The sequence below is a fragment of the Amblyraja radiata genome, chromosome 26 (assembly GCF_010909765.2).
Source record: "Amblyraja radiata isolate CabotCenter1 chromosome 26, sAmbRad1.1.pri, whole genome shotgun sequence".
Lineage (NCBI taxonomy): Eukaryota > Metazoa > Chordata > Chondrichthyes > Rajiformes > Rajidae > Amblyraja > Amblyraja radiata.
The window spans coordinates 27,940,422-27,952,842 of NC_045981.1; the positions used below are offsets into that span (position 1 = coordinate 27,940,422).

At 44.3% G+C, this 12,421-nt stretch overlaps 1 protein-coding gene across 3 annotated transcripts in view; it reads left to right on the top strand.

The window, feature by feature from the left end:
* Nucleotides 1–12,421, top strand: part of sdk2 (sidekick cell adhesion molecule 2) — a 659,639-nt gene that overhangs the window by 519,668 nt on the left and 127,550 nt on the right. The window contains exons 32-35 of one of the 3 annotated variants that reach the window (XM_033044544.1): nt 712–782; nt 1,855–1,990; nt 3,459–3,515; nt 9,943–10,044. In XM_033044544.1, coding sequence (XP_032900435.1) covers nt 712–782; nt 1,855–1,990; nt 3,459–3,515; nt 9,943–10,044 — 366 coding nt within the window. The remainder of the gene's footprint in view (nt 1–711; nt 783–1,854; nt 1,991–3,458; nt 3,516–9,942; nt 10,045–12,421) is intronic. The other 2 variants (XM_033044545.1, XM_033044546.1) reach the window with 2 other exon arrangements.

The window sequence follows — 12,421 nt, forward strand, 5'->3', positions numbered from 1 at the left end:
AGATGCTGCCTGTCCCTGACCAGAACTGCCATTCCTTGTGTCTCCATCTGCCCTGTCTCTGCTCACACAGTGAGCCCACATGGACTGGCTCTGAGAGCTTTATCCTGCAGTGAGAGACATTGTCTCTGCGAGAAAGGCAGCACACGGCAGATAATGGATAATAGAGATAATGCAGACCCATTGGACTGCAAAAACTGCAAGGAACCTGGTTTACAAAAAAAAGACACAAAGTGCTGGAATGATTCAGCGGGTCAGCAGCATCTGTGGATAACACGGATAGGTGACATTTCAGGTCGGGACCCTTCGTCTGATTGTAGAGGGGGAGGGGATGAATGCTTACAAGGCCTGGCAAGTGATAGGTGGATACAGGTCAGGATGGGGTGCTTATTGGCAGATGGTTTGACAAAGGCCAGAAATTAAAAGACAAAAAGTGTGAGTTAAGGGGAACTGGTGTGAATTGTGAATCCAGAGCAAGGAATATAGGTGGATGTGGGGTGGGGTGGGGTGGGGTGGGGGGGTGGGGTGGGGGGGGGGGGGGAGAGAGGGATGGAATCCAACTGGGGCACATGATCAGCTGATGAAAGTGTGCTTTAATGGAATTCACATCTTTCTCGGCAGAGCCACGTGTTCCAGCAGTGTTGGGGGTCAGTGTCTCTGTGTGGATCTGGGGTTATCAGCACAGCAACACTAACATAACGTCATGTGTTGCAGCTCCCGATGAGGCTCCTGAAATCCTGTCGGTGACGCCGCACACCACCACCTCGGTCATGATCCGATGGCAGGTAGGTTAAAGTCGCTGGTGGAAACCTGTCCCGTCCCACTGCGCAGTCTCATTCCATCAACTGTGTGAGGCCACTGGAGCGTTGATCCAACAGTCAAGGGTGATTCATTGTCACATGTCCCGAAACGCAACAAAGAATTTCTTACTTGCAGCAGCACAGCAGATATGTAGACACTAATATATATGAATACATAAATAAATAGATATGTAAACATACAATTAATCCTGTGATTTATTGTGAAGTGAAGCCACAGAACACTTTGTCTGAAGAAAGGTCACATCCATGTTTTCCAGAGATGCTGCCTGAGCCGATGATTTGCTCCTCCACTATTATGAAATTGATGGGCGCTGTATTTAAACAATGATTCAATGAAACTTTATTGCCACGTGTACCTATGTACAGTGAAATGCTTTGTTTTGCCCACAACCCAGTAAAACCGTACAGCAGACCTCACCCAGGCAGCACACACGTGTCTGGAGCCGAAAACTTTACAAAAGTTCACCGAACCCACAGTCCCATGTGTCCCGAGATTGCTCCCTGGGATGGCGGGTCTGTCATATGAGGAAAGATTGAAAAGACTAGGCTTGTATTCACTGGAGTTTAGAAGGATGAGGGGATATCTTATAGAAACATATAAAATTATAAAAGGACTGGTCAAAGCTAGATGCAGGAAAAATGTCCCCAATGTTGGGCCAGTCTTAGAATAAAGGGGAGGTCATTTAAGACTGAGGTGAGAAAACACTTTTTCACCCAGAGAGTTGTGAATTTATGGAATTCCCTACCACAGAGGGCAGTGGAGGCCAAATCACTGGATGGATTTAAGAGAGAGTTAGATGGAGCTCTAGGGGCTAGTGGAGTCAAGGGATATGGGGAGAAGGCAGGCACTGGTTATTGATAGGGGACGATCAGCCATGATCACATTGAATGGCGGTGCTGGCTCGAAGGGCCGAATGGCCTCCTCCTGCACCTATTTTCTATGTTTCTATGTCCCAGAGAGGGAAGATCTCTCACTGGCTTGTCCCCTCTTCTTTACAACAAAACTCATTGCTGACTCCTTTTCCTTCCCACGAAGCCTCCGGCAGAAGAGAAGATTAATGGGATTCTGTTAGGGTTCCGGATTCGATACCGAGAACTACTGTATGACAGCTATCGAAGTTTCACCCTCCGCAGTGTGGCCAACCCCAGTGCTAAGTGGTCTGAACTTACACGTAAGTTGGTTTTGTTTACATAGCGTGACATTGGTTTACAGATCAAGTTTCCGTCTCCTTTAATGCAGTGTTTCTTTGTTGGTTCGCATGGATGTAGCCTGGCACTTAAATTGATAAAACATGAGTGAAAAAACGACCCTTAATATGGTTAATCACAAAGAGGATAATTATCAAAAAAAAGTTCCCCAAAATGTGTTGTTGATGCCTAGGTTGGGATTTCAAAAGTTGAAGGATGTGGATGGAAGATTAATGAGGAGATTCCAGGAAAGAAATGTGATATAAACGTTAATTTCAATGCTATGACTAGGGGAGACAACGGAGTTCTTAAACTTTCAAACAAGTAAGAGGACCAAGGTGAATAGTGAAATGGTTCACTTGATGTAGTACTAAGTTAGCATTCTTGCACAGAGCAATACAAGGACACTATGGTCGGTATGAATTAAATGTTTATCATTTGGACTCGAGACACGTTGGAAGGGAAATGCTAAAGGAAGCATTGCTCCATCTCAACCATGCGGTATTAATCCTTGAGCACTTTGCTCCAACCATGATTGGAATAAGCGTGAAAAGTTCATTCCAAGTACAAAATATTCCGACCTTCTCAACCCAATGTAGAATTGTAATTTGCTACGAATGTAGTTCAGTATGATATTTGTCAATATCTGTGCTCAAAGACACTTCACGAATGTGACTGCAAACCAGTCTAGGTAAACAGTTTGACATTTACAAAGCAATCCCATCATTGGAATCTCAACCACTGTAGCAAATAATCAAAGCAATCTATACTCATTTGAAATGAGGAAATGATGAATACAACAATGTCTCCACCCTATCTTCTTGCTTCAGCTTTTTCAAATCAGGAATTGTCCATTATATTTTGCCCTTACAATGTTTTTCATGGGGCAAAGCTATAGTATCTTACAACATATTCAGATGATCAGTGTCTCGGTGCACATAACTGTGTTGTGGATGGTTTTTGTATTAATTGAGATTGCTGCACCTGCTTATAATTTTCTCTTACATGCCGTTGAAATGATGTTGTCATGATTGTAGGAGCAGCTTAGTAAGTCTCACCATCACCTTGATGTAAAATTGTACTCTACCATTTTGTAAACCCTGCGAGAGACACCATCTAATGTAGACCTTAGATCCAACAACCATGGCAGCAGATAAACAGAAGATTGTGTTGCTCCTACCATTATTATTCCCGAGAAGTCCCCATTGCCCAGAGCATTGACACCAGGCTCGTTCTCCTTTCGCTACTGGTCTGTGGCTTCTTTTGTGTTAACCATGTCTGTCCATTTTGCCAATAACCAGGCGATAATTTGCAATAACCAGACAGTGCTTTTAATGTGTTATTGAATTACAATGGCACTTGCTTCAATGAATGTTACACGAGTGATGTTTGTGTTCACTAATATTCTCTGTTCATTGTAACCTGTATCTTCACACATCACATCTCCTGCAGCAGTGTATCATGTTCGGAACCTGAGTGACTCTACACTCGCACAATATGAGCTGGACAGTAAGTCAACTTTATTACTCTTTATAATGTATATTGCTTCACTCTATTATCCCACATTTTCTCTCCTCATTCTCAGAAGCCTATAGCCCAAAGGAAACCTTTGGAGGTATATGAGCCAAATGCAGAGAAAGGGGATTAGTAGCAGGGGGAGGGTGTGTTTCCATGCTGTATGACCTGTATGACTCTAAATACAGATATGTCCCTACACAACTTGGGTCAATAGTTCAACCTCCTCAGTAATTTAATCTACTTAGTTCGGTCAGTTGACCAGAGATCATCTTTCTGGTGCACATGATCATTCTAGTCACAAGATATCGCTGTCATCATTCTCTCCCACCTCACCATAGAATGGGTGACAGTGAACAAAGGCAAGCCAAAGGGCAGGTTGTCATCATATCTGGCCAGTTTTGGATGATGACCAAGAAATTACAGTGCCCTCCATAATGTTTGGGACAAAGACCTACCATTTATTTATTTGCCTCTGTACTCCACAATTTGAGATTTGTAATAGAAAAAAATCACTTGTGGTTAAAGTGCACATTGTCAGATTTTAATAAAGGCCATTTTTATGCATTTTGGTATCACCATGTAGAAATTACAGCAGTGTTTATACATAGTCCCCCCATATAAGGGTGCCATAACGTTTGGGAGACATTGCCTCCATAATGCAGGTATAAGAGAGCTCGCAGCACCTCCAGTCTTTCCATCACCTATGGAAACTTTTATTGGTGTTTATCAACATGAGGACCAAAGTTGTGCCAATGAAAGTCAAAGAAGCTATTATGATTCTGCAAAACAAGAATACAACTGTTAGAGACATCAGCTAAACCTTAGGCTTACCAAAATCAACTGTTTGGAACATCATTAAGAAGAAAGAGAGCACTGGTGAGCTTACTAATCGCAAAGGGACTTGCAGGCCAAGGAAGATCTCCACAGCTGATGACAGAATAATTCACTCTATAATAAAGAAAAATCCTCAAACACCTGTGTGACAAATCAGAAACACTCTTCAAGAGTCAGGTGTGGATTTGTCAATGACCACTGTCCACAGAAGTATTCATGAACAGAAATACAGAGGCTACACTGCAAGATGCAAGCCACTGGTTAGCTGCAAAAACAGGATGGCCAGGTTACAGTTTGCCAAGAAGTACTTAAAAGAGCAACCACAGTTCTGGAAAAAGATCTTGTGGACAGATGAGACAAAGATTAACTTCTATCAGAGTGATGGCAAGAGCAAAGTATGGAGCAGAGAAGGAACTGCCCAAGATCCAAAGCATACCACATCACCTGTGAAACACAGTGGTGGGGGTGTTATAGCATATAGCATAGGGGGCGCTGTCCTGTGCACTGCTGCCCTGCCAGCAGTTGTCTGTCTTTTCACCGTTTTATTTTTAGTTAGTTAAAGTGTTTTGTTTGGAGGTCTAGACTTTTTTGGGTGGGGGGGGGGGAAGGGGGAAACTGCCTTTCAGGGTCCCTACCTGGTCGGAGAGGCAGCTTTTCTCCGGGCTGCAGCTTTGACCCGTCCTCGCGGCTACCAGCGGGCCTGGAGAACCTCGGCTTCGGCGGCGGCACAGCGCTGGAGCACTATCGTGGAGCGGGCGATGCCTTGCCTGGGTCGCCGCGCTGGAGCTCCGGTGAGCTGAGACCACCGGGTAAAACATCGCGGAGCTGCCAGCTGCGGGCGGCGGCGCCGAACTTTACACCGGGAGCCTGGGATCTCGCGACGAGATCGCCAGTTGTGGACCTCCATCCGGCGCGGCCTTGTCGGCTTCAGAAGCCGCGGCCTCCAGTACGGAGGCGGCCGTTCCAGGGTTCCCATGCCGCTGTGAGGACTCTCCCGACGCCGGAGCACCACCACCCGGCGAGAACAGCCAGGAACATCGGGCCTCCGTAGAGGCAACTGTGGAGGCCTCAATAGGCCCGACTATGGGTGAACTGGGGTTGGGGACTGGACTTTATGCCTTCCCTCATGGTGGGAGCCATTGTGGGGGGATGTTCTTTGTGTTTAAGACTCTCATTGGTGTTATGTCTGTATTCTTTCTTTGTGTGCTGCAAAAGGGCAAAAAGCATTTCACTTCATTACACCTCGGTGTATGTGAATGTGACCAATAAAATACCTTTGATCCCTTTGACACCTTTGATGTACGGCTGCTGAAGGTACTGGCTGACTTATCTTCATTGATGATACAAATGCTGAAGGTAGTAGCTTAATAAACTCTGAAGTGTAGACACATCCTATCTGCTCAAGTTCAAACAAATGCATCAAAACTCATTGGCCGGCAGTTCGATGATCCCAAACATACTGCTGAAGCAACAAAGGAGTTTTTCAAAGCTAAAAAATGGGCAATTCTTGAATGGCCAAGTCTGAACCCGATCTGAACCCATGTCTTTTAAGAGAAAACTAGCCTAGCCCCCAAAACAAGCATCAGCTAAATCTTCATGTTGAAGATGACAGTATCGCAGGGACTAGCCCCCAAAACAAGCATCAGCTAAAGGTAGCTGCAATACAGGCCTGGGAGAGCATCGCCAGAAATGAAATGGTGATGTCCATGAAACACAGACTTTAAGTAGTCATTGCATGTAAAGGATATGCGGGGGGGGGGGGATTCTGTTACAAATCTCAAATTGTGGAGTACAGAGGCAAATAAATATATATTTTTATGTTTAATTGTTCAGTATTGTACGGAAAAGCAGACTCTGACTTAGCTAATTTCCATCATTGATCTTCATGCTTATGTATGCTCTCAACTGGAGGGGAGGAGGAGGAAGGCGACTGATCCCTGCTCCAAGTTGGTCGTTTTTGCAAAGTCTGAAGAAGGGTCTCGACCCGAAACGTCACCCATTCCTTCTCTCCAGAGATGCTGCATGTCCCGCTGAGCTACTCCAACATTGTGTGTCTGTCTACCTTTGGTTGTTTCTGCGTTTTGTGTCACTTCAGCAGCAGCTGTGTCACTTCAGCAGCTGGGCATAAAGCACAATTGTGTTGATGTCACAGGGATGTTGTTACCGAGGAGCATTAGAATGAAAAATATTAATTACGAAGAGCATCAAAAAGCTAGGCCCCTTTTCAAAAAGTTTGACGCGTTCGAAAGATCAAAAAAATTATAAATTGCAGGTCAAATCCAAACCAGATCTTAATCCCCAGCTGACCTGATCTGCTCACCCATCAGCAGACATGAACATTTCTTCAGGGAGCGTCACGTAAATCCTGCAGATATCATGATTAATTACGGTGTTAAATCCGATCATCTGAGGACATTCACTGAGATCCTTTTGCCTAAAATCAATTACTCTTAGTTGTTAGTGTACTGTATTTACAGAAACACCATAACAATAATCTTGCAGCATGATCTTTAACTGTAGGCTTATCTTCTCTGAGTTTGTACTCACCTTTGTTCAAAGCTGAAAAAAAGACACAAAATACTGGAGTAACTCGGCGGGTCAGGCAGTAATTTTGAAGAGAACAGGTGAGGTCTCGGGTCAGGATAGTTTGAAGAAGGGTCCCAACCCAAAACATTACCGATCCATGTTCTCCACAGATGTTGCCTGACTTCCTAAGTTACTCCAACACTATGTTTTTTTGTAAACGGGCATCTACAGTTCCTTGTTTCTGCTCTGTTCAAAGCTGTCTCTTCCAGTGGAGGTCACCGATTAACATTCTCAACACATGCTCTACCTATTTCTTCCCTTGCAATCCAGCACAGTTACCTCCAACAGCTAACCCTGTACACTGCAAACACGAGCCCTGGGTCACTCCTGCTTTATGCCTCTTGGATACTTAATTCTCGCACTCATGCAGAAATAACGCTAAAAGTTACTAACTATCATGTGTATTATTGGTGTCTGAATGAGGTGAGATTTGGCCTTGCACAAACTGGAAGATATATTAACAGAAGATTTTGTTAAGCTCAACAACTTTTAATCCACCTTAAGTCGCACTTGACAAACTTGTAATTAATCCATTTTAAGATTTACCTGACACAATCTTTAGTCCTCAAACACAGAATGTTATGTATATAGTGAGTGTTACCTGGTCTGTAGTGAGCAACTTGCTGATAAAATATCAAAAATCACGAATCAAAAATAATCTAAGCCTCTCAAAGCGAGAGCAGTGGGGAGCAGGGAGGCTCTGTCTGCAGGAAGATGTAGATGGTCTGGTCAGTCTGGCAGGAAAAGGGTGGCTTTTTTAAGCAACCATTATTACAAGCCATCCCGGTGTATAAACACCTTCACACGAGCAAACTCTCCTTATTCAACTACACACGAAAGTCCGATTACGTACGCATGTTCAATCCAATGAACAGCATTACCAGTTTCCTCTCTCTCCACTTTTAGAAATTGTCCTACCTTATCAGTCTGATGTGCTTTTGACACCATTTAGTTCAGTAATGAGGAGGTCTGATTGCCGTAGTGGGAGAATTTTGTGTATCTTCCAACTGAGGGTGTCGACGTTTAAAGGGAGAAGGCAGGAGTTGGGGTTGAGAGGGAAAGATAGATCAGTCATGCTGGAATGGCAGAGTAGACTCGGGCCAAATGGTGACAGAATCTCAATCCCAAATCCGGATCAATGTAATATGTCATTGTCCCTCTAGAGGGAAGTCACATCAAGACAAGGTTCTTAAAACAATTAGCAAATAATGAACCTTGGACCAACGCTGAGATCATCTGCCAGGCAGTGCCAGCTGGGGCCAGGAACATAGGATGTGATTGGAAATCTTTAATGGGGAATGGTTTTAAAAGAAATTAAGTCCTGGCTTCCATCAAGCAAAGATGATTAAAATAAGATGTTATGTTAGAAAAGTCCATACACAGAGATAACAAAGAGGCAAATGCTGCATAAAACCTTCAGAAACAGACAGGCTGACCTTCACAGTCACATACCAAAATAGGTTGTACAAAGGCAAAGAATATTAATCACAATAATACATTTTATTTAGAATCATAATAGTTAGGGTGACAGGCCTCCCAGGGGACAGCGATGGACCTTGTGTGTTGTGACTGTTGCCAGACCAATTTCCCTCTGGGGATGAATAAAGTTCTATCGTATCGTTATCGTATCATTAAAGAATGATTCAGGCAAGTTCAAAAACAAAATTGCAGTGAATGACTGAAGGGAAAGGGATTATCATTAAATTACTTGCTGGTTATTTTCTTGAGCGGTTCATTAGGGATAAAGGGATAAAGACATTGGATTACTTTTTCAAATTTGATTCTGAAACTTGGGTCAGAATATTTGTAAATATGTGGCCATGATGAAAAGATGGTGTGCAAAACATCTCACAGGCATAATTGCTTCCTTTTTTGGCATGGCTAATTTTGTAGTTAAATTATCACAAATTAATTATTTATGCCCCCCCCCCCCCCACCCCCTTGCCATTATCGACCCTAGTGCCCATTTAACTGACTAAGACAACATTCCAAAGTTCGAGGAAACCGGAGCACTTGGTTACAAACTCATTCGGTCACCGGGAGAACATGCAAACTCCACGCAGACAGCATCTGAGGGCAGGATCCAACTTGGGTTCTGGGGCATTCAGCATCACCACATAACCATCAGTTTGGACCTGGCAAAATCCCACTCTCAGTAGGATGCATGACCACTCGTCCTCCATTTATCACCCCTTGCCTCTTGTCGCTATCTCCACCTCCTTTCCCCCACCTGGCATCTTTCTGCCAATCAGCCCCTTCTCACCTGTGTCCACCTATCACTTACCAGATCCGGTTTCCTCCCACACACCAATGATGTGTGGGTTTGTAAGTTGATTGGGTTCGGTAAAGATTGTAAATTGTCCCTCATGTGTAGGATAGTGCTAGTGTACAGGGTGATCGTTGGTCAGCGTGAACTCGTTGGGCCAACGGGGCTGTTTCCATGCTGTATCTCTGAAGCCTAACCATGTTAATGGTCATGAGAGGAGAGCCGTTAGACTGGTGCAACATCTGGATAGTTTCACCAGTACAATCATCATAGATTTTGGAACAATTCGTGCATTGCTGACTTCAGCTTGCTGTGATGTTGTTTATTTGATATTCCAGCCGTCCGCGTACAAAATCCCACAGGAAATGCCAATCATCGAGTTTCACTCATGGAAATCTTTAGTAGAGAACAGAGCTGGACAAGACTCGGCTTTTGTGAAAGGATGCAGAGCGTAGTTCTGGGCCCAGACTGTGGAGAAGGGGGAAGAGCGGGGGGGGGGGGGGGGGGGGGGGGGGGGAAGGGGTGGTGAACGGAGTCCACTTCAGGCCACAGCATCGGCCACAATCCAGAAACCAAGGGTTTGCCGCTCAATCTCACAGCATCATCACCACCACAGTTTCACAGTACGACAGGCTCACCCAATCGTTCTACTCAATGACTGCTCAAGATATCTGACTGTGCAAAATTCTCGACAGTTATGTTAACTATAACGACTTTTTTTAATCCACACAGAGCTGAACAAGCACAGACGTTATGAAATCCGAATGAGCGTGTATAATGCAGTGGGGGAGGGGCCGACCAGTCCTCCTCAAGAGGTGTTTGTGGGCGAGGCAGGTAGGTACAATGGCATGAAGAGACTGTCAAAGCCAGCAAAGTGCTCGGTTTACGCAGCGGGTCAGGCAGCATCTCTGGAGGACATGGATAGGCGATGACTCTGTTGGAGATCAGGACCCAGTCACCGATCCATGTCCTCCACCTGACCCTCGTGTGTTACTCCAGCACTAACCTGTACTATGGTAATATCTGACCAAGCACCTATTCATCTTGCACTAAACTGCCTCAGCTCTGACTCAGTATCTGTCACAGGTTTCACACAACCACTCAAGCCCTGGATTTAGTGGCAGCAATAATCCTAAGGCTCTCAACATTTACTGCTACATAATAAATCAAAGAGTAACTTTCTGGATTTTGCACAAGCGTTAGATCATAAGATCATTAAATATAGGAGCAGAATTAGGCTGTTTAGCCCATCCAGCCTGTTCTGCCATTTGATCATGGCTGATCCATTTTTCCACTCAACCCCATTCTTCATAACATTCTTCCATTTAGACATAGTAAACAGACAAACCTTCTTTCCTGCTTCCCCACAAACTTTGTTTCCCCTCTACCTCACTGAGAGACCTAGCAGTAAAGGAAATAAAGGTCTCTATCTGTCCTGCCTACCACACTCCACACCATCCTTCCAGTTACAACTTGGTTACTCAACTGCAGGTAAATATTGGCTGCACATGAAGAATTAGAAACATTGAAAATAGGTGCAGGAGTAGGCCATTTGGCCCTTTGAGCCAGCATCACCATTCAATATGATCATGGCTGATCGTCTAAAATCAGTACCCCGTTCCTGCTTTTTCTCCATATCCCTTGATTCCTTTAGCCCTAAGAGCTAAATCTAACTCTCTCTTGAAAACATCCAGTGAATTCGCCTCCACTGCCTTCTGTGACAGAGAATTCCACAGATTCATAACTCTCTGGGTGATTTTTTTTTTTCCTAATCTTAGTCCTAAATGGCCCACCCCTTATTCTTAAATTAAGGAGGCCAGTTCTCCGGATACTTTCAAGAGAGAGCTAAATAGGGCTCTTAACAATAGCAGAGACACAGGATATGGGGAGAAGGCAGGAACGGGTTAACGGGGTACTGATTGGGGATGATCAGCCATGATCACATTGAATGACGGTGCTGGCTTGAAAGGCTGAATGGCCTCCTCCTGCACCTATTGTCTATTGTCTATTAAAAAATGACCCCTGGTTCTGGATTCCACCAACATCGGGAACATTTTTCCTGCATCTAGCCTGTCCAATCCTTTAAGAATGTTATATATTTCTATAAGATTCCCTCTCATCCTTCTAAATTCCAGTGAATAAAAGCCCAGTCGGCCCATTGTTCATCATATGTCCGTCCTGCCATCCCAGGAATTAACCTGGTGAACCTACGCTGCACTCCCTCAATATGAATAATGTCCTTCCTCAAATTAGGACACCAAAACTGCACAAAATGCTGCAGGTGCGGTCTCACCAGGGCCTTGTACAACTGCAGTAGGACCTCCTTGCTCAAATCCTCTCGCAATGAAGGCCAACATGCCATTAGCTTTCTTCACTGCCTGCTGTACCTGCATGCTTACTTTCCGTGACTGTTATACAAGGATACCCAGATCTCGTTGAACCTCCCCTTTTCCTAATCTAACACCGTACAGATAATAAACTGCCTTCCTGTTCTTGCCACCAAAGTGGATAACCTCACATTTATCCACATTATACTGCATCTGTCATGCATCTGCCCACTCGCCCAACCTATCCGAGTCACCCTGCCGCCTCATAGCATCCTCATCGCAACTCACACTGCCACCCAGCTTTGTGTCATCCGATATCTTGGAGATGTCACATTTAATTCACTCATCTAAATAGTTAATAAATATTGTAAACAACTGGTATCCCAGCACCGAGCCTTTCGGCATTCCACTAGTCACTGCCTGCCAATCAGAAATATACTCGTTAATTCCTACTCGTTGCTTCCTGTCCGCCAACCAGTTCCCTGTCCATGTCAATACCTTACCCCCAATACCATGTGCTCTAATTTTGCACACTACTCTCTTGTGTGGGACCTTGTCAAAGGCTTTTTGATTAATGATAATAGAAACATCCCCCTGCTCCGTACATGGAGCCTCATTCCTGCAAATGTTGATTATCGTTGGAGCATTTTCTTTAACTTTCTATCTGTTTTGATTTATCTTTCCTCCTTGCTCCCTCATTTCCAATTATATTTCAATTTTTATACTTTTTCAGCTTCTATTCATGACTTGGAGTATTCTAGTATTCTAACTTCTGCATCCTGGTTTAGACTCTGCATGTCCCATTACCGTTTTTTTCCAATCTGATTTGGTTGAGGCATCATCTTGCTTGTTTTGTTCACACAAAACACACAGATCCCGCAGAA